The sequence below is a fragment of the Lathamus discolor genome, chromosome 5, assembly GCF_037157495.1.
Source record: "Lathamus discolor isolate bLatDis1 chromosome 5, bLatDis1.hap1, whole genome shotgun sequence".
In the NCBI taxonomy this organism is placed as follows: Eukaryota; Metazoa; Chordata; class Aves; order Psittaciformes; family Psittacidae; genus Lathamus; species Lathamus discolor.
The window spans coordinates 36,953,146-36,975,633 of record NC_088888.1 but is presented as its reverse complement, the minus strand read 5'-3'; the positions used below and the strand labels follow the sequence as shown (position 1 = coordinate 36,975,633).

General features: G+C 42.1%; 2 protein-coding genes across 2 annotated transcripts; both read right to left on the bottom strand.

The window, feature by feature from the left end:
* Window positions 1-180: 180 nt before the first annotated feature.
* PRR18 (proline rich 18) lies at window positions 181-1,183 on the bottom strand. Its single transcript, XM_065680429.1, has one exon. The coding sequence runs from the start codon at window positions 1,067-1,069 to the stop codon at window positions 269-271; it is 801 nt and encodes a 266-aa protein (XP_065536501.1). The 5' UTR covers window positions 1,070-1,183; the 3' UTR covers window positions 181-268.
* A 1,546-nt stretch (window positions 1,184-2,729) lies between these two features.
* Window positions 2,730-20,882, bottom strand: SFT2D1 (SFT2 domain containing 1). The gene is made up of 8 exons (XM_065680430.1): window positions 20,645-20,882; window positions 14,769-14,855; window positions 12,208-12,290; window positions 10,252-10,333; window positions 7,877-7,912; window positions 7,049-7,107; window positions 5,502-5,531; window positions 2,730-3,455 (listed from the first exon to the last, which is right to left on the bottom strand). The coding sequence occupies exons 1-8, from the start codon at window positions 20,705-20,707 to the stop codon at window positions 3,416-3,418; spliced, it is 480 nt and encodes a 159-aa protein (XP_065536502.1). The 5' UTR covers window positions 20,708-20,882; the 3' UTR covers window positions 2,730-3,415.
* Between the last annotated feature and the right edge of the window lie 1,606 nt (window positions 20,883-22,488).

The following is a 22,488-nucleotide window of genomic DNA, read 5'->3' as shown; positions in this document are numbered from 1 at the left end:
GAACGGGGGCTGGGGGTGGGGGGGGAAGGACCCGACGACGCCCACAGCCACCTCCTCTCCCTCCCGACCCCCGGGCTCTGCCGGGCGGAGGCCGGCGCCTCTCCTTTGTCCCTCAGCTGAGCGGCGGCGCCGCCCCGGGGACCAGCTTCGGGCCGTTGCCCCGCTGCCACTCGCCGGGTCGCCGCCGGCATCACAAAGGAGACAACAGCTACGGACACCGGATGGCGGCCCCGCCTCCGCCGCCCGGCGGGCCGCTCTCCCGGGGGGCTCAGAGAGTGCTCAGGTGCGGCAGCGTCTCCAGCCTGTCTGGGCGGTCTCGCCCGGCCGCGCTCTCCACGCCGCGCAGCCACTCGGTGCATTTCCGCACCAGCCCCTCGTCCACCGCGGCCCCCGCCGCCTCCTCCTCCTCGTACTCCTCGTCGTCGTAGCGGTGCTTCTCGTTGAGCAGCGATATCTTCAGCAGGGCGCGCAAGTCCCCGCCGCCCGCCCGGGCGCCGCGCCGCGCAGGGGTAGGGGTAGCTCTGCCGCCGGGGCCGGGGCCGGACTGCCCCCGCTGCCGCTCCAGGCTGCGGCGCTGCAGCACCCGGACGGCCTCCGGCGGCAGGCTCAGCGAGAACCGCGGCGCCGTCTCTCCCGGCGCCCCGCCGAGGCTCTCGCAAGAGCGGCTGCCCGGCCCCGGGGCACCTGGGCGGCCCCGCGGCTGCGGTGGGGCAGGCGGGGGGCGCACGCCGCGTTCGGCCGGCGGCCTCCGCGGCGGCTGTCGCTGCAGGGAAGAGCAGGGCCAGGAGCTGGAGAGGGGGCCCGCCCGCTCCGGGGGCGCCCCCCGCGCCTTCCTCGCCGCCTTCTCCTCCGCGGGCCGGGGCGCTGCCTTCTTGGGGGCCGCCGTCGCCGCCGTCAGCTTCTTGGGCTGCGCCCGGGCAGCGACGGGGGAAGCGGTGGGCGCCGGCAGGATGGGCGGCAGAGACGCGGTGCGGCCGGGCGCTCCCTCCGGCTCCTCGCCGCGGGCCCAGGCGGCGCATCTCCCCGCCGGCGGGCAGGGCCCCGCAGCGCGCCGGGGCTGCAGCCCCATGGCGAAGGGGGGGCGACGAGCCCCAGCCGGCGGCGGAGGCAACAGCGCGGGATCCGTGCGCGCTGACAGCCGCTGCCTTTCTCCCCGCGATGACCCGCCCCCCTTCCCACCCTTCGCCCGCCCCGGGAACACCCTTCCCCGGCGGGCGGTGGGCGGGCGGGACGGCGGCCTCCCCGCGATAGTCCCGTCCAGCGGCCGGGCCAACGGTGCTGTGCCGCCGATCCCCCCCCAGCCCACAGCGGACCCGAAGGGACGGGCAAGGCCGGCGGGCTCTAAATCCCTCCCAGAGTCCTCAAGTGTGAAAGGGCGGGCTTCTGGTGTCACGGTAAAGCAGCACCTTCACGCCATCTTCAAAACGTGAATGGTATTGTGAGCTCCACGCCTGCTTGCGCGGCCGTGAGCAAGGGTAGGCAGAGCGGACAGGAGCGCTGTCCGCTACACGAGTACCTACAGCAGTCTTGCACCACATGGAGCTCCAAAACGCGCAACCATTTGGAGAACAAGAAGAGCATAGCTGTGTAAAGATCCTTCTTCCTATCCTCAGTGCCGTCTGTGATCGAGAAAAAAGGCACAATGCTCAACACTCGTGTTTGTTGTTTGGGGGATTTTTAAGGAGGAAGACACCAATTTCCTACCTTTTAAGCTACCCTAAACAATGATAAAGGTCTGGAAAGGGTACATGGGGCAGTAGGAGGCAACTATACACATATTTCCTGCAAATTCAAGATTACTACCACTCCAAAATTTAGTCTAAAAGATTACAGCATATTATTTCTACAGATTTTACTTGGGTAGGATGTATGCAATCCGTAAGGGTAGATCTCCCCCCATCTGGTTTCACACTGCCAGAAAAGGGTACCACACAGTGCAGATGAACCAACTGTGAAGTTTTGCAATATTTACACAAAGCAAACAAAGACAGGATGAGAATGAGCAAATGATACCAACAAAACAAGAGAGTGTCCCCTCTGGCTGCAGATGAACAAACAATCCTTAAATGTTAAGGAGAGAAAAAACAAAGCATACGATGTAACAGACCTAAGTGCATGTAAAAGTATATGAGCTCATGGAACTTTTGGACCTCAGTTCTTGAACCCGTTCTGTTCACGTAATCTTAACTGATGAGTGTTAACTTTGTTATTTACCATTGCACATATGTATCTGAGTAACTAATACCATTCTAATTAAACACAACAGTGAAGGTGATTGTGTAAACAACTGGTGGGTGACAGGCAACACTGATGCTGGAGCCCACAACTGCCTGGTCCTGAAGCACCAGCTGATCTCCCCAGTGCCAGCTGTAGTCTGTGGCAGTGGCAATATGACATCCATCACCACCTACATGCATACTGGCTCATCCTCAATGCAAACTGGAAACAAAAAGGAACCAAGAACTCACCCAAGGGCTGTGATGGACAAAGCTGGAGATGCTGTCCCCCACCCCACCACACAGTACACTAACTGGCCCAGGAGCCTGCTGCAGTGCCCAGAATGCCTGGGTCCCCTGCCACCAGCAGGAAGGATTGCTTCCACAGATCTAATAATCAATTTGGATGCAGTCATATACATATCCTATATTTTATATTTTCATATTTATTCAGTGGTAACGCTGAAATTTTCAGCCCTTTATAGCGGATTCCTAAATAAAAAACAGTTTAGCCACCTTCAAAACTAATTTATTTCACAAATTTCATTTATACATTAGTGATAAGTTCTTTTAGCAAAAAGTATTCAGGTATGAAAGTAAAAACCCATCATTTAGAAGATAGCTTTTAATAAAATCCAACAAGCTTTAAAACAGACCTATCACATACTCTCATTCAGCTTTTTCCATAAGGCACATGTACAGACATTTCAAAGGAGCAGTTAATTATAACTTACAAAGTCTTTACAACATTTATAAAACTCCGTCTTTGGAAAAGCACACAATTAACAGTATACAAACATAAATGGCAGATTGCAAATTTTAGACAGAACTGCAAATGAAATCTTTATGTATACTGCCCGGATCTTAGCAGCTTGCCTCTGCTGGGGAATAAACTGTTACTGGATGCAGGGTAGCTTTAAGACTGCGCTGCACAAAGTATTTAAAATGTGCCATTCTGTTAAAAAAAAAAAAAAAAAAAAAAAAAAGACCCTAAAAGCTTCAGGGTAAACACAAACAGTTTGCCCAGTTTATTTTTAAACTCTTTCCAGTAAAAATTATTTAATCCCCCAAATGCAGAAGGCAAGGAACATACTAAACTGTTACTGGGCATTTCATGAATAGGAAAGTAGTTTTCAGAGCAAAGCTCACAGAGGAATAAAAGTTGCCTTTTAAAGTGGACAGTGGTTTCTGTTTTAAATTTAAGCTAGGCAGGAGGAGAAGCATTTAATCACAGCATCCCTTTAAAAAGAAAAAAAAGTCAGTTATTTCTTCTTTTCATATACATATCAATCACTGCATGTTTAAAATTAAAACTATTACAGAAACAAAAATCAGTAGTTTATCAAATGCAGGATCTTTACAACCATCATTATGTTAAGTACATCTACAGCACCAGCTACAGCCCACTCTGAAGCTCAGGTCTGCCTATACTGTCTAAGCCTTCCACACTGTTTGCAATCAGACACGTGCTAAAATGCAGACAGTGTTCAAAATCGTTCTGCAGCACACCTGAGGGATTCACAGAGGTCAAAGCCTGATTTTGCAAAGGCTGACCAGCAAGGGCACGGCTGAGGAGTGTGCCAAATTCAGACAAGCAGCAAAGCACAGGTGCGCTTTGAGTACAGGCCACAGGGAAGTTAGACCATCATCTTGCAGGAAGAATCAAAACACAGACTGGAGGGTTTAAAATACATGTACCAACGATGCAGGGCAGAGAGCTGACTCAGCCTTAAGACTTGAAAGATCTGAAGGGGTCCACTTCTTTAACCAACAATAAACAGTTTTGTAACTACTGAGATAATTCACTCCAGACTCCTTTATTTTTCATTTTCTCAAAAATGTATCAAGCTTAAGGAGTGGAATTTGTATTCTCTGTTAGTAAATTTGAAAAATGAAGACAAATACTATCATGACATCTTAAGTCACAGTATGCATGGTTTTTGTTGTTGTTTGTTTAGGGATTTTTTTGCCATGCCAGCAAGAAACAACTCATGAATAAGTAAACTGTAAAGGGTAAACCATTAACAGAGTTAAATCAAGTGATAGTAACTTTGTTGGAACCAAACCACATAACATTGTTCTCTGGCACTTAACATGGTTTAGATCACCATTTCCGTAAGAAAGGCAGCCTATGCAAGAAATTTATGATAGCATTCCACATAAGCAAGTAACTTAATCCCTGAAGAAATCACTGTACTACTAAAAGTAGCCTGTGTAAAATTCAGTTTTTTGGATCATAAAATCTAATAGACAAATAAAACCAAAGATATTAAGTGATATGTATAATCTAATGTTTTTCTGCTCAGAACTTCAAGCAATGTTGATAGGGAAGAGAAGACCAGTGGGACTGTCATATGGCCAAAGGAACTATTGAAAATTCAGAATATCACTTTTGACTGGGGTAGCTTGAAATGTCAGAAATAGCCAGATGTCAATTTGAAGCCTGAGTTCAGTTAGCATGTTCAACCCATTGTAATTATCAACTACTGTCTTTAAAACCGTGTGTATATATATATACACATATATATATGACTTAATCCTCCCTAGATCAACTGAAGCTTAAAAAACAATATGTGGTACAGATTTTTCAGCAAACTTACAAAAACACTACAGGAAGATGAAAGGGATAAATGATACTTTGCTCTTTCCCACCCCCCACTTCTCCTAGAGAAAACCTTACCAAATAGTATACAGACATGCAAGCACTTAATTTTTTTTACAAACACACTGCCAAGAGACCAAGCTGCATTTCACGTGAAACATCACATTAAAAACAGATTCTTACATTAGTTTACTTGCATGTTTTTTCACTGTGTATTGGGCTTTCATTCCCTTTTTGTACACACAAGAGTTAAAAAAGTGACAGAGAAGCTTCCCAAAATGAAAATTAACAGAGTTGCCTTTGCTTCTCCTGAGGATGATGGAGGAATTCAGTAGACTTAACATCTGAAACTATGCTTGCTTGTATGCTTTAACTAAGACCTCAGATCCATATGCTGTCTTTTAATTTTAGTACTGGAAAAGTCACTATTGCATCAATGTATTTTTAAATCACTGGAGAATATGGGAAAAAAGTGCCTCAATTTAATTTCAGTGATGAAAGCTAGAATGAAATTTAACAAAGAGAATTACTGTGCCCTTTGCTTGTATTTAAAGCTTATATCAAGCATTACTTTGAGTTCAGCTTTGTCATCTTCTAAAAAGGAAAGGGAGGAGGTTATGTTTTTTCATATGCTGAATTTAAGGACTTTCCCCCCCCTCACTAGCTTTATCATGCAGACTTACCTTGCAAAAGGAATATACGACAGACTATACCTGAAGAAAAAAAATAAAGAGGAAAAAAGTGTATTTGATAGCGTATTCAAGCCTCTCCTATAACACAATTATTTCACTTTAGTGCAGCATTAATAGAATCACAAAAAGGCTTGGGCTGGAAGGAACCTTAAAAGATCATCTAGTTCCAACCTGCCCTACCAATAAAAGCAACCTGTTGTAACAAAACCTTAAACAAGGCTATACACTCAATTTTATGCTTACCTGAGAAAAGATGACACATTTGGACAAGAACTAAATGTACTGCAGAGGATTTCCTGGTTTACTTTTTCCTTTTTTTTTTTTTTTTAATATAGTTTATAATTTCCATTGTACATAAACTTCAAAAACAGATTTACTATGACCAGATTCAAAAGGACTGGGAATTCTGGGAAAACAATATTCTTCAGGATGATAGACAACTTTTTCCAGATTAAAAGACAATATAAATTACTATGCAAATATAAATCTTATTGTGTTGTTTACATAACTCTAAATACAGATATATGCTGTAATATAAATAATTACAGCTACAGATATATGCTGCAATTGTGACACTCAAATAGCTGATAATTCCATTATGCTCTAAAACCTGCTTCTTACAAGCCTCCAAGCTAATGTTTTGTTCTCATGCCCAGCCTGATTAAGCTCTAAGACACCTCACAAATGCAAAGCTGTAAACATGAAAAATGTAGACATGTAAACATGTAGAACGTAGTTTGAGTTAGCGGTCTTCCCTCTATCCAGTACCGAGCATTGACCTGGGCCCAGCATGATGCCCAACAGTCCCTATCCTAAACAAGCGTTTATTTGTCCTCAGATCCATGTTCAGTACAGACACTGTGTATTGAGGGCAAGTTCAAACAAGAACTGTGGTCATCTTGGAATGCGTAAGAGTTAGTACCACATAATTCACCTGCGACAAGGAAACCAAGTATGTTCACTTGTATCTCCATCGAGAAAGCAGTAACTTCAAAAACTTCTGCCAAGCTTGCAAGCATTAACCTAACTGTGCTCACACATTCCCAAGCCTACTCCTTGAGCACATCTGGGTGGTGATCATAGTACTGCGCTGATTTACCCTGTCATGTCCACCCAATCTCTACTCAGTGCCACTTCATATTCTTGGGGCAGGACACACCGTATAGAAATGTTATTTAGTTTGTTCTACTTCCAAAATGAAGAATTAGTTAGAACTTTAAGAAGAGGCAGATCATCAGAAGCAGGGCATGTTAATATACAGTTACTTTCACAACAGAGAAAAGGCATGAGAATTTTTTTGCATATATATTCCTTTTATAATGCTTCAAATAAGCTCACACATTGCAGAATATATTTAAAAATACCATTTTTGCAAGATGATTGCATATTGATTTTGCTTATACAACCTAGCTTAGAAAAACAGATTGAGGCCAGCATTTGGGCACACTTATGTTATGCAAAATGGATATATATAGGTTTATAACCATGCGGGTGTAGGGGCAGGGAAAAGAAATTAAAATTAATGTTAAGAATCTTACCAGGTCATTGCCAAGAACTGCAATATGCAGAATAACATTGCCAAACCTTTTTTGTTCCACTAAGTAAAAATAAAACAAGTATTGCAGGTTAGTTCATTTTATATCAGTCTATATTGTGAACAACTGGAAAAGTCTGTTCAGTCAAAAAGTGTAATTAACCGACAATGCCTAAATTTCCTTGTCTAACTTAATTTGCTAGTCCTTTCCACTCTAACAACCTTCTATTCATTTTATCCATTACTCCATTAGCATCATAGTACGAGAATCTTCTCTAGCTTGGAAAACACTTAGCAGCATCAACACTTAACATTTTCATGTTAATTCATGATACTGTTCTTCTGCAAATAGGGAAGTTCACTTCAGCTACATTTTTACTTCTGTGGCATGTAACTACAGCCAGTTTTTCCATCAAGATGCCTGAAGGTATTTCTTCTGTCTCTCTTCCTTTGTCTTTATCAGTTTAATATTCTGTACCCATGGTTCCCAAAGACCACTAAATGCTCTCTGATATTCTCATCACTAAGCACTAAGACAAAAGTATATTTTAACTTGCTTTTCCTAGTTCTTATTCCAGAGGTCTGTGGACTGAACCTGATGCTCTAGATTTTGTATTCTCAGCTTCACCACATGTGGGTGGAAGGGTGCATCTGCTTTGTAGTCAACAGGCTTATCACTCCACCTAAATTCAACTACAGCTGAAAATAGAAGTAACACACATATACAAGCTCATCTTTCCTCTACAACTAAACTATATGTTAAAGCCATAACACAATTAGTAAACTAAGCAAGCTACATTGCTCTTTAGAGGAACAAAGTACTCTAACTTACCCAGAATACAGCACACAGGGTCAGTATTAGGCAAAGCTGAGGAGAGATGAGAGAGAAAACAGAATGAATACTCAAATACACAATAAAGCAGATACAGTAACTATGCACGTTTTCAGTGGGTAATCAGCATTTTCAAAGTTGACTCATGAAACGATTAAAGCCAAAGGCTGTCACACAGTGATTGTATGTTGAACTCCATGTAAAGTGGTGTTTTCCAAAGCACAGTATGCTGTGCTCCCTGGCTAGAGGGAATGAGGCAAGTTTTAGAAGGAAGAGGAGGCAGGAATTGACTTCAACAACCAGAAGAACTATAACCAGGTCTGTGTAGACTTATGTGTTAGCTCTATTAAGAGGTGGGCTTAGATTATAAGGCTTTACTGAAAGCAACCAAGTAGTCTGGGAACAGCTATTCTATTATTTCAGTACACAGTATCATTTTGGATCTAGTATTCATAACATCAACATGTGACAAGAAACTTATGTGCATCACTATGAACAAGCCATTATTAAAAACAGCCATTCACAATTACAGTATTTGGCAAACACAGGCTCTGCTGCTTCTGCCAGTGTTTTTTTCATCTTCTGACACTAATGAAGAGCCCACCAGGGAGCAGCTGCCTCAGACACAGTGAAAAAGCTCACATGAAGCTATATTCAATCTTCTTATACACCTCTGATGAAACATTACAATGATATGGTTTACTATGCCAAATTAATCACGCTATTTGTGTGAGCTCAATCATCACTTTTAACTTTTCCACTAAATCTCACTGAATTCCCTCCATTTGTCATCACACAGTAGAAAACAGAATGAAACTCTCAATTAATTTTCACTAAAAAAAAAATCTGTTGGTCTTTTATTGTAAGAGATAAAAATAGCAATCTCTCTTGAAATTTTCCAAACAGATTTGTGACTCCTGAGTTGCCTGCAACTAACTTTGTGTTAGGATAGTTTCCTAAACTTTAGGAGTTTTCCAGTTCTTCTCTATTACTGAAATTTTCCATCCGAACGGCTTAACTCACATCCAATGTTCCTGTTCGCTATTAAAAGAAACATTTAATTCTGTTTTTTCCTAACCTTGCTGATAGCTTCTCTGCACAGGAAGGTAGGTCTGTGATGTTTTTACTACTCTGTTGTCTCTCCATTTACCTGATGCAACTTGTTCCTACAGCCTTCAAAGCAGGTTACTTACTTGTTTTTGTTACTTTCTTAACTATGTCTGAGCACAGCAGATGACAGGACCACCAGAGCAAATAATTTTTGTGCTGGCTGTTTTACTGTCTGGCTTAGGCCATCAGCTTGACCAGAAAAAAACCCTCAGCTGTGAAGTGTTGGAGAATTCATGCTCAGCACAGACTCTAGATAATTGGAGGTGTTCTTGGACATTTTTACCATAGACCTATGAAACATAACTTCCCTAGGACTCTTAACTCTGTATGATTTGGAAGAGATGGCAAAAAGTCACTTCTTTAACAAAGCTCAGAGCCCAAGCAGGGATCAAATCACTTCTACAAGAAACGTAAGGTGCTCAAATGAGATTACAAGTTCTGTTTTTTTCACACAGGGGTGTGTGAGAAAGAATATACAGCCCATACGACAGCCATCCAGAAAGAATTCATGAACAGTTTCTTATCCACATCAGCTATAATCAACTAGAAAAGAAAGTTACAGGATAGGGAGAATAGGACAGCCAACTATGTTTCGAAAATAAAAGCTGAAACAAATCAGGAGGAACAATAGAAACTTAAGTACAAAACAGAGAAGCAGCAAGGGCAGGAACTTGTTTTTTTAACTACCTAGAGTTCTGGAATAGGGATTCTGTGATTGTGGATGGAGTTGTTTTCTCCATCCTCATGGAAGGAGGAATGATGGTCGTAGTAAAGAAGCCAAGGACCTCACAACAGAAAACCATGAAGGTGAACATGTGGCTTCCTGGACTTTGGGGAGAAAAATTAATTTTCTCTTAGTGCTGAACCACTAAGCCACAGAAACAAAGCTGCAGCCAACAAACAACTGTCAAGCTGGACTTAGGGACCACTGACTTGTCACGGTAGTGGAAAAGTCCCTCTCTAGCCTTATTCTCAAAGATACTGTTTTAGAAAATAAATTACAAGTAATCAACCTAATGTTAGCATTAGTAAGAAATATTTAGTAAATAACATTTTGTTCCAAATAAGCAACAAAACTACAAGCTTATAGAAAGGAGTCAGATAATCTGTATGATACACAGAGCTGATTAGCTCAACTATTACTACTCTTCACTCATGAAGAAAAAGTGAACTGAGAAATCACCTCCCTTTAGTAAAACCCCAGATTTAGCTTTGAGGCCAAAGGAAAACTTTTTAGCAAAAGGAAATAAAGATAGTATATTTACCAGCATCACAATTGTAGCTATTAATCTCTTGGGATCAAACATTGTTTTCAATTGCTTCAGTGGCCCCATCAGGAAACACGTACTAATGGGAGGGGAAAACCAAAACAAACGGTAAATACTTCCAAATAAAGAGACAAGAAGTGATGATTTTTCTAACAGTCAGATAACTACAAAGGTTTTAAAAAGGCATTTCGATATTTAGAACCAGATCCACTAGAATGAAAGGTAAAATATTGCATGAATTTTGTCCTGGAAACAGCTTATGGATAGAGTTACCCTAGGTAATGAAATTCTTTCCAAATCATTACCAGTTATAGCAGATGACTGTCAAGTGAAGGCTAGAGAATCTCATATTGAGGCTGCTTTAAGAACTGACTTGTCAAAAGAACACAATGAATACAAAGACTGAACTTCTGTAGGAGATTTCTGTTCAACAATAAACTTCTTACCCAGGCAGTATGCAAGTAGCTACAATCAAGATCACATGGAAGTTCTAACTCTGCCCAAATCCACTGAGCACAAACCAAGAAAAGAAAGGTTCAGTAGTTTGTATTAAGTCCACCTGCTTTCTTCTACTCTGCAGTTAACTTGGAGAATAAAAACCATCAGCAACAGTATGCTGTACCTGCTCATGCAAAGAAATGCAACGTGAACTAATAATTCACAACCATAACAAGAATTATTCGGCTTCAAATATTCCGAGATGAGTCTCTTCTTTCCCTGTCACTGAAGCCATTGTTTGTAGAAAATACAAAAATACAAAACACTCTTCATAGAAAATCAAAAAATTTCCCAAGCTGAAACCCATGATCTTCTACACCCAGATTCTCCCGAACAGCAACTTCATGCAGGTATCACCTTCTCTTCACTCTTTTTTTTTTACTTCTTGAACTTGTGTAGATAGAGACTTCAAAAGTCCATGTTAAATGGAAAAAGTTCTCTCAATAGAAAAAAAGCCCTAAATTCACTGCAGTCCAAATGAACTTTTACTCAGTATTTTTTAATCTTGTCCGCTGGCCACAAAATTAAATTAAGACCAAAAAAGCACAAACAAACCTGAAGAACTAGGATAAGAAATTACTTAGCTAGTGTCTTGTTTTAGTATGAGATGGAATATTTATACAAATGAGACTCAACACCAGTAGAAACATTTTTGTCCCCCAAAACATTTGTTGAGGAAAACCAGTACACCATCACATTTCTCAAATACTAATGTCACGTTGCCTGATTTTTAAAAGATTCACAATGCTCTGACTCAAGAAACTGACTTGACTGAAATAACAGTCCATGAAAGTCAAGAACCAGACTCCATCCATTTTGAGTCCCATGACTATGCTTCAACTATGCTGTAACAGTAAGAGAAGTTCAAACAGAAACTGAAAATGCTTTATTGACATTAAGTTGTTTCTTACATGTTTTTCAAACAGTGAAAGAAGAGTTTTAGATCCTAGGAGCTCCCTTTTGCAAACTTTTTAAGACTAACTTCTGTGGGATACACTGCACAGATCCAACCACAGAGTTTAAAAATACACTGCAAATGATTTTTGGATTGTGCCAGGCCTTACAGTCAAAATGAGGATTACCTGAACATTTCCACCTTCAATGAGTTTTCCTAAAACCAGGATGATCTCTCTGTTAAAAGCAAAAAGGTCCTTCCACTAATAAAGCATTCAGGCAGCAGGCAGACTAGCAGTCTGCCCCTGAAACTGAGGTACCTCTGTACCTGGCAGAAGGACTTCACTATAACATGTACATTCAGCCAGCATATCAGTATACCTGATAATCACTAATTATGATTATCTTAAAACAGTAAGATAAACAAGATTTTGTTATTAACATTTCAATATGAAAACAATCTTGTTCATAGCCAACAGACACCATTTTAGAGTGAAAGCAAATGGAAGCTTAGATGAAAAGGAGGGTACTTTTCTAATAAGAATAATTAAGAAATCGTACCTGGCTAATGCAGCAATGTTTCCCAGGGTGTAAAACACAGCAAAAAGTTTGATCCCCTTTGGGAGCCATAGCAATGCTGTTCCCTAGAAAAGATATTTGTATGTTTGCAAACAGTTAAATCAATTTATTTAGATTTTATAGTCTATAAATATATTTTCAGACTATTAAGAGTCATTCTTACATATACCAGTGGACTGTGCTGTTCTCAGATTCATAACAGTCAATATTTAGCATACTTCTGTTGACACCTAGTGGCAAAACAATGTGCTGGTTTACTATATTTCACAATGTTTTTTACAACTAGGCAATGTTTATTTATATTGTTTTTAACATTTATTTGTACTGCTTATATTTATGGCACATTCATTTTTGTTACAATGCCCAACTATACATCATACAGCTCCGCACACAAAGGATAAAGTATCATAAAACCATGCTATATCCACCATGTTTCTTTTCCAATCAACAACCTGGACTCACAGTCTAGATTCACACTGAGGCTTTTAGAACTCTTACCTGCAGACATCTTATTTCTATAAAGCACAGAAAATTCCGAAGCCTTCTGCTAATTGCAGTCCCTATGATGATCCGGGAGAACTATATTGTACCGAATTGCAATTTCAGTGGGAATCTGTGGTGTCTGTTCACACAGACAAGCAACCATGGTACAAGCAACCATGAAAAACTGCAAAAAAACCCAGTGCAATTATATTCTACAAGGAAAGCCTATGGGCACTTTGCAAAGAAAAAAGAAAAAATACCACCTGCAATTTTGGTCACCCCAGAACATAATAAATACACTAAAAGATGCATAATCTGAACCAGAGAAAGGTGGAGTTTCCAGCTCTCATTTTCATGTGACAAAGCTTAGCTAGGGAGCTGTCTCTGAACTCCCCAAAACACGAGGTCCACAAGCACACTATTCAGAGTTTTGACTCCTATCAAGCTCTGAATGACTCAAGGAAACTGGAGGAAACCAAGATCCTAAAGCCTTTTATCTGTGGTTTCATAGTTTCACATGATGTGATGTTGAATAGGCACAAAGATTAAACTTTGAAAGAATAGCAGTAAAAAGAGTGACCTTAACTATCCAAAAATTGGTGCTAAAGCACAGACACAGCATGTACTAAAATTTGTGATTACACTGGTTAAATACAACTTGAGAAAAAAAGTGAGGGGGAAGGAGTCAACCAAATAATGCTTAAGTTACCTTAAAAAAGGGGATCTTTTAACCCAACTTTGAGCTCCCTTCCTAGAGCTTACTCCTGGCCAGTCTGTGTCACTGTACTTAGCATAGATATCAATATGAAGAATACCAGTCTACAGTTTCTTTATTGAGCTGTCATTTAAATAAGACCTCTCATAAGTAAGAACTCTCATAGGTAAGACCAGAAATTGTCCTGGGTTACCTCTGGGTCTCAGAAAGCCTAACAAACCAAAAATTCTGATGAAGAATCAGAACCTTCCAGCTGCAGGAGAATCCAGTAAGTGGCTATCTCTAACTGGGTGCCTCAATCGAGACTGCTCCTACACAATTGCTTCTTCTTGTCACTACTTAAGTATCCTTGATTTGAAAACTTTTCATGGTAAATGGAAGAGCATTTGAATAATGGCAAACCCAGAAACTAATGCAAACTGGACAAGTTTCTCCATCCCATTACCAAAACACATTACAAGTCAAAACAATCTGCCTGAGCGCCTCCACAAAACCTGCAAATGTCAGTCACGCACATTAGCCAAAGACTGCTGGCAGGCCTACATCAAAAGCCACGCTTTGAGAGGAACCAACATTCTACTTCATACTGAAAAACAAAACAAAAAACCCAACCACCCCTCCCCCCCAAAAAACCCCCCAAAACAACAAACCCAGCAGTCTGCCTACTTCCCCAGTGTTACTTCATCTGCTCCTGGTACTCTTAGATGCAGATGAAGAACCGTTTAACTGTTTTGTACTGCAAGTTACCTGTGTCAGCTTCTGATAGACCAAATCAATTAATATATCTCAACTCTCAACTGCAGGCTTAAGGCTCCTGCCAAGACAGCAAGTTCAAGAATGGACAAATGATTTCCTGACTGTAAAGATCAAAAGGAGTGCAGCAGGTTTTTCAAGTGTCAACATGCTACCACAGTCATCACCTATTGATTTGTGAGTGTGACAGGTTACACTTGTGGTTTCTTCAGACTTTAAAAACCTTTTAAGCTTTCCCCTTCTTCTCCCATTTAATGGAGAGAATAAAAATAAGATTGGCACACAATGGACAACTTCCGTAGTATGCCACTCACAAATCTTAACTAAAAGAACAGCATATTTTGTCAGCATTCAAACCTTTTAGTAAGAAATTTTATCAGACCACAGTAAGAATGCTCTCTGCTGTGAATGGAAGAAAGATGGTCAAAATAATAATTTACAGAACAGCCACTACATGCTAATTATACATTTAATGTCCATTTAAATTTATAGATACAAAATTTAGGATATAGGAATCACATAAAAGTATGAATATGAATGAACTTCCACTGCAGAACAGTAATAAAGTGCAAGGAAAAAACCTCTTACTTACAAGAAAAGAACACACGATGCCAGCAACAAAACATATGGCAAACCATCTGATTCGAGTACCAGTGCTGAGTGTTGAGGCATCAAGGACCTTAACAGGAGGAGAGGGGAAAAAAAAAAAAAAAAGGATATTACAAACCCAGTTCTGAACAATCTAAAAGACATTTTTTAATTTACTATTGAAGTCCTTAATTTCAAACAATTATTTTATTTTTTTTTTAGCCAGAAACAATTATTCTGCCTTGCTTTATAGATGCCTGCATATTAATTATTTACGTAAAAAAAATTCTATTAGCACTCTGGAAACATATTTACAAACCAACCAACCAAGACTAAACCTGTGAAGGTATACCCTGGCACTGAAGCAATACTGCTCCACTTTCCAACAGACCTTCTTTTCACCGTACAATTACAACTGAAAATGATCACAACTGTACCAAAGCAGAAGAATAACGGGACCTTCTAGCAATTTGCAGAAGAATGCATCTATTTGTACAGCACTGTATGTTTCTATAGACATTACTACTTTTTTCTGTTACTAGACAGAATCCATTGTACACACTAGTACAAGTATCTACTACAGGCATTATGATTCCACTCCAATTACTGTTCCTTAGAGGGTGAAGGTGTAGGCAGATTAACACAGCTTGAATCATCAGACAGTTAACTTGATGAAAGGGATTATTTTACTTCCTGCTTCTCCAGTGTGACTCCAGAATCTGTAACACTTCCGAATGAGCTGAGCTAGCTGACACAACTCATGAAGTGGAAAGAGAATAGTGTTCCTTCTATTCTGATGACTTAATCCTTTGCTAGACTAATGAGCCAAACTAGCTCTGCAAGATGTCAGAAAAGCAGTGGGGCTAATGTAAGGAGAGATGCAGGGCTACATAGCTGGCAGAACAGCCCCTTTCAGCAGAAGTGACATGTTAGATATGCTCAGCTCATCTTCACCCATGCTGCAATGACAATGTACTCAGCTTACTCCAGGTCACTACAATTAAATATACTTCCTATTCTAAACTGGTCTATTAACTGAAGTGTTGCTTTAGCTTACAGAAGATGCCTTTAAAAAGCTAACCTTTCTATTTGCTCAGATGACACAAGCAAACTTGTTATCTAGTCTACAGATATTTTCAAACAAGTGTTATTAACCAAATACACAATTTAGGGCTTCCCCAACCAAGCTTGATGTTTCTCATGTTCCCTTGAGAAATTTCTCTTTCAGGCTGTAGTAGTAAGTGAATGAATGAAATCTGGTTACTGCTTAGAATGATGTCGCATCTGTACAAAGGAAGAATCGATACCTAGTATAGTAAAAAAGGGCCACATTCAAGCACACATCTATGCACTGTGACAAATCAGTATCTGAATTTATGTCAACAAGGAATAGCTTGGCTACTTTCTACTGATAAAAAAATACTAACATTAATCAATTTGAATACTTTGAATATATACTTAAGAAGCAGCATCAGGATATGAAAAATAATATTTTACAATTGCATGCTGTCTGAGCAGACACAGAGCTAAATTCTGAATTCTGTTTCCCCTTCTCTGTGTTCAGCTGTTAAGACAAAACTTCCTGTAGGTCAGAAGATGCAGCTTACCTGGTGAGGTCCAACTCTTTATCCTTATGTATGCATTAAAGAAACAGACAAGAACAGTAACTGAAAGACAGTTTAGCATTTTAAATCATATTTGATAGCCATATTCCTGAATGCCTATACATGCAAGAACTCCAGGAAGAGCTGGTAGGACATACCTAGGGAAGGGACCCATTTGAATCACGCTTTTAGCTTCACCTCTTCATACAACTAACCACGCACATACCAAAAAAAAAAAGAAAAAAGAAGAGTAACACTCTTTTCCATCCCTGCTCAGAAATGAAATGTGGAATGAGCAATACTGTTAAGTATACCCAGTACACACATTTCAGATTGCCTAGAAAACAGTAAGAAGATTAAGGCAAGTAATTTCTTCAGCTGTATCAGACATGTTGCTACCATTTATTGCTATTCTACTTCTAGCCTTAATATCTGATGGTGTTCCTGAAGTAACTATGGATAAATTTCATTCTGCATATAAATTTGAAAATAGCTTTATCTTCATGTACATCCCTAACAGTGATTAAGTGGAAAAAATACCAACAGTATAAATAAGGGAACCACACAAATGCTTGGAACAAAAAATGCCACAAGATTCAGAACATTATTTTAAAATTAGTTTAATACATTTTATGGATTTAATTCCTAAAAACTTAGATTGATGATACATGCACATGAACTGCAGGAAGATAAGCTGTGGAATGAGGACTGCCAGAGCACCACAGCACAACATTCTTTGCAATAATAAAACTAAATAAACTTATTGGCATTAAAATGAAGGCTGATTCTCCAACCATCTCTGATGACATCACCCTTTATATTATCATAATGAAATGTTTGAAATCCTGACCCTGGAGATCTGGTAATGCATTTTCTTAGTCCCCGATACCTCGTACTTTTTAGGTTTCTTGGAAGCAGTGGAACTGGTTACTCTTCGGAGCTGTGTTTCACCCTGTAGTGAAACATCTTGTTGCAGAAGCTGAGTGACAGACACATAGTTCAACTACTTAAACCACAGACTTCAGCTTGTACTTCAGTGCCAGGGTACAACCTGTAAAAGCTGAGTCCCTGACACAGCACTTGCCTATTCTGCCACATGTGCTGCAGGAGCAGTTATTTCTATAAGAGGGGCTGTGTGACACCCTGAAGTAACAGCCTAGTTACACTTTATACTGAGACTATAAACCAGAATCCTGAGAAAAACTTCAGAAGTCTAAGCAGCTTATGCAACAAAAGCAGGAAACAACATAAGGGTGATTAGGAAATTTTTTTATTGTCTGACATAAACCATACAGTGAGTCCTAGGTTTCAGATGGAAAATGCATTAATATATTTGATATTTGCATTAGCAGAAGTTTTTACTTAGAAGAGTGAAAAAATTGCCATGCAAATTCCGTATCTGGGGAAAGATCAGTGATGAGAACTGTGCAGTAGTGGCAGCAAGGGAGCTCCTGTAAAACATACCCTTCTTCCTATACTGCTTATCAGCTTGCTTCCAAGCAATAAAAAAAAACAAACAAAACTCCTTAGTTTTCTGCAGCTAAGCTTTTAATGCCAAACTCCAAGGCAAGAAGCAAAGACTTTCTAATCACAGGATATCCCAAAGAAATATTACATCACAGAAATGACCAAGACATCCAGAAATCAAGAGAAAATCTTAAGTGGAAACTGGAATCTGGTAGGCAGACTTTCTGAAATACAAGGAACAGGCCTGTAATAGTCCAATACACGTGTTGCAAGTGACAGAGAACAGTGCCTTTACTGAATAGCTTGCTATGGACATACAAGAAATCGTATGAATGTTAATCTGTAAGGCTGCCTTTGATCAAGAACATTTCTGGTGGCTTTGAACATCCACCTAGTTTCCCCCCTCCCCCCATTATTAATGATTTTATAAAAGTTTTTCATGTGGGCAAACAAAAAAGAAAAACAGAAACACTTTCTTTTATGGGTTTTGAGAAAGATTCTAGAAGTTCACAACTGCATCTTTTCTTGATAGTAAATTTAAGAATATGCAGTTAGTGAAGAAAACTGAATTTGACAGAAATGTTAAGTGCATTTGCAGAACTGAGCTCCTAAGCAATATTTCAAAAGATATTTACATTTTCATTTTTTTCCTAACAGGCTTCCTTACATGTATTTCTATCAAAACTTCAGAGTAAAATGTAAGAAATGTAATTATCTGGTCTATTCCTCCTTGCTAAAATCGTGTTAAATGCTTTAAGCAGTTGTCAATTGACAACTATCATGAAACTACAGCATGAAATGTGCCAATGCATCAAACGGACTGATTTTATTTTTGTTTGGTGTAGATAAAACTAAACCACATAATGTTGCTCTGACAACATCATTACATGCGTACATTTACAATCTATTCCTGATTTTTTAGTAACAAATTCCTTTAAAAAAAAAACCCTCAACAAAACAGAATAACTGATCTAACTGCAGCAAGAAGCAACAGTTGGTCATCTGAGGAGATTAGAAAGTACAGAAAGATTTCATTGAATCATCACACAGTTGTCCCACTATATACCTCTACTTTACTTAACAGGAATTACTACAGACTTCATGGTAACGGTTCTGCAAAAGTCAAGAAGAATGCAGAAATACCTATGAACAGGAACCGTATGATGCCTATTACACAACTGTCAGCTATTCCAAAGAGAGGGCCCTTGTGTTTATCCAAACACATGACCCAGTTCCAGAAAGGTCATCTAAAACAGCTGAAGAATTTACATACAAAATGCATAACCTTAAATTTTCTTTCACAACTTTACCTCTTAGAAAGTAACCTCTGCATAGGTGCACACACTTTTTTGCTGGCATTTAACAAATAACACATTCTTAGCTTAGTTCCCTCCTTTTTAGGATAGACACGTCAAATTATAAAAGGATTAAATACTTGGCCATTTATCTATTGATTGCTGCCTTAAAACAAACATCACAGTGTCAAGTGAAGGAGAACTATGTCAGTATCACGTGTCTCATGTGAAATGTGCCTGGGGGTGGCAGATTAATTAATTCTCTTGGAATTTAACTAACAGAAATACAAGTATTGCTTTGATAATCTTGATATAAAATCAGAAGGCAAAGTATCCCTCCCAGACACTGGCAGCCAGTTCTGGTGTGAAAGGGTGCAAACACAGCCACACAGCTTCCAGAATCAGTCAGGTGAGGATGCAATTTAGCTGCTTTACTGTGGCAAAGAGTTCGAGTTCACAAACCTTGAAGATCAACAGCAACTCAGTCCAAAGACAAGTGATGCATGTCAGTATTGAGCCACTGGAACTAATATTATAACACAGACACCAACTATACTGAAGCTGTGCTGGTTCACCGAGGCTTATTCGCTGCTGCACAGACACAGGCTGTTCTGTGTTCCAGCTTCCTCCACCATGCTCCGGTATCCCCTAGCACGCAGTACCAAGATGTTCCTTGATGTGGGGCAGTTCGACCTGCACCCACACCAATTAAAAGGGTGCTGATGGTACAAATTGTTCCCTACAAGTACACTCAGTTGTGATTCAACACAGAAGTTAAGTGTCAGGATGTATAGTATTTAAACCCAGTTAAAAAACAAAGAAACACAGTGAGGAAGACAATGCAGAGGGAATGGAAAAGTTAAACTGTACTTGAGGAGTATGGGGGAAAAAGGAACTTCAACAAAATATGCTGTCTAGGGAAAGTCTTTCTTTGCTTTTGCAAATTCAAGGGCCTAAGGAAACCGAGAAACAATACAGAAAGAAAACCTATTGTTAAACTGATCATACAGTACCAAGGCCACGTAGGAAGAAGAGTATCCACCAGACACTCTGCTATCCCGAAGCAGGACGTGAAAAATAAAACCCAAAGGATCCCAAACCACCAACACACCAAATAACTTTCCCACTCTCCCAGAACTTGCCAGAACTCAGGGCCTGGTGCCCACATTTCATCCTTCGGAGCAGGCAGCAAACTGTCTTCCCGTCGCCTCCCCGTCTCTCCCGCTGACAGCGACGGGCATGCAGGCCGGCACCCAGGGACGGCGGTGATAACGTGTGTGTGTGTGTGTGTGTGTGTGTGTGTATGTGTGAGGTGCCTGTGCCTGCCGGGGAGGGGAAGTGCGGGGAACACGGCGATGCCGGAGGCCCCGTACACGGGTAGGGCCCTGGGCAGGGAGACTTCAGCGGCCGCCTGCCACGGCCCCGCTCAGCCCCCTGAGCTCCCCGTAGCTCTGCGGCCTCCAAGCCTCCGGAACGGAAAGGGGGAAGAAGAGCGGGTCCTCGCCAGTCAGTACCTGCGCCGTCAGTCCCTGCTCCTCATCGTCCTGCCCGGTCAGCACCCGCCTGAGCTTCTCCATACCGCCCCTGAGGCGGGGTACACCGGGCGGCTCCGAAGGAAACCGCTCTCCCGTGCCGGGCCGAGGGCCCCACCGGAAGCGATGAGCACCCGCGGGCTTCGCGCCTGCGCGCTTGGGCGGAGCAGCGGGGGGTGTAGCCGTGACTGGGGGGCCTGCCCTGGCCCTGGCCCTGGCCCATAGGGCCGCCTGGCCCGGAAGGCCTTATGGGGTGTCACCGTCGTGCTGGAGGCGCTGCGGAAGAAGAGCAGCTTTTTGGGTGCTTCCGCGCTTCGCTGCTTCCTGCGGCATCGAGTCATGTCGGCACATTCGGAAATACTCTCTGCACGAGCTCAGTGGTGTGAACTGGTGCTGCAGTAAAGCATGCTGCATAGATGCAGGATGGTAACTCCGTGATCATAAACAGGCATGGTGCAGGTGGGGCTGGCAGTTGGTCATCTAACTACCAGATGGCATCTCTCTTCCTACGTGGCTTTGGCAGTCGATGGTCACTTTAACGAGATTTTGTTTCTAAACTGCTGCTCAGTTTCCTGAGGCGCTTGGATTTGCAAAACCAAAGACTTTCTCTAAACAGAGATGGTGGGTGGAGTGCTGCTGGGAATGAGCAGGAGGGGCAGCCGAGGCACAGGGCAGCATGAGAGCCTCCACCATACCCCTTCTCCTAGCAGCAGAGGTTAACAGGTAATACAGAGCCATGCTGGATGCATCTCCACATGAGCAGATACATTACATTGAACTGTGCCCCTTACAGCTACTCCTGTTCCCCTCTGCCACAACCATTTGTAGTGGGAACAGCACCTGGCTTGCTCGCAGCTGGTGTGCAGGACACCCCTCATGGAGTGCCAGGGCTGTTTGCACTGGTGTTCCTAGCAAGCTCCACGCAAGTCCTCCGTCCTGCCTCTGTTCAGACACAGCCCCTGTGTGCCCTTTGGGGCCGTTCCTGCATCTTGGCACGTGGCTGTGCTGTGTGATCAGCCCTCAGCCAAGTACCACAGCTCTGGCCTGTGTGGTTTGCAGGGGAATGAGTCCGAGGGAAAACGATCCAGCTATGGCGGGGTGTGCCCTGCCTGCTGCTTGGCTGCACAATGACAGCAGACAGCAGTGTGGGGTGGGGCAGGAGGGGAGGATGAGTGATAAGGGCTGTGAAACCTGCTGCTGTGTGAGTAAAACTTGATAAGAGGGCAGTGAAGCCCCCAGTGGGGCCCTTCAGGACAGAAGCCTTCTACTCTCCTTTGTGTGAGAGGAGAGCTCCCACCCTGCTTCCTCCACACACACACTTAGGAACAGTCTCCCATGTGCCTTGGACACTGGGCTTTAGGTGAAACACTTGGACACGAAATATACCTTTCCAGCCTGATGACACCGGCATCTCAGCAAGCTTTAGGTTAAGGCCAAAATTTGGAATGGGAGAAACACTTGCAGACATGGCTGTGTGAAAGTAGTCAAACAACAGAAAAATATCATCCCCCAAGCCAGCCAGCACAGCCTGTACCTTGCAAGGGCCTGAGCAGGGAGGAGGGTATGTATAAGGGAACAACAGGACCATGACCCTCTGAACAGAGGAGGGAAAATAAGAAAAGAGGTGGGTATGTGTGCGTGTGTGTGCGTGCAAAAGGCATGTGGCTGCTACCTGGCATGCCCAGTGGTCCCATGCCCACAGCTGCCAGGAGAAAGGGAGAGGCCCAGCTGGTCATGGCATCTGGTCATAAGCTTGCTGCCACCTGCTTGGCTTGGATGCCTTGGGTGCTTTGCTGCTGACAGGGGCAGGAGGTGGTGAACAGAGG

What these genes read in the sequence shown, in the direction of transcription:
- PRR18 (XM_065680429.1), bottom strand. Translation starts at nt 1,069, where the DNA reads ATGGGGCTGCAGCCCCGGCGCGCTGCGGGGCCCTGCCCGCCGGCGGGG.
- SFT2D1 (XM_065680430.1), bottom strand. Translation starts at nt 20,707, where the DNA reads ATGGAGAAGCTCAGGCGGGTGCTGACCGGGCAGGACGATGAGGAGCAG. An exon ending in CCCTGTGTGCTGTATTCTGG is followed by an intron (nt 7,108 to 7,876) that starts GTAAGTTAGAGT and finishes ATTTTTACTTAG; the next exon opens with TGGAACAAAAAAGGTTTGGC. An exon ending in TCGTATATTCCTTTTGCAAG is followed by an intron (nt 3,456 to 5,501) that starts GTAAGTCTGCAT and finishes TTCTTTTTAAAG; the next exon opens with GGATGCTGTGATTAAATGCT.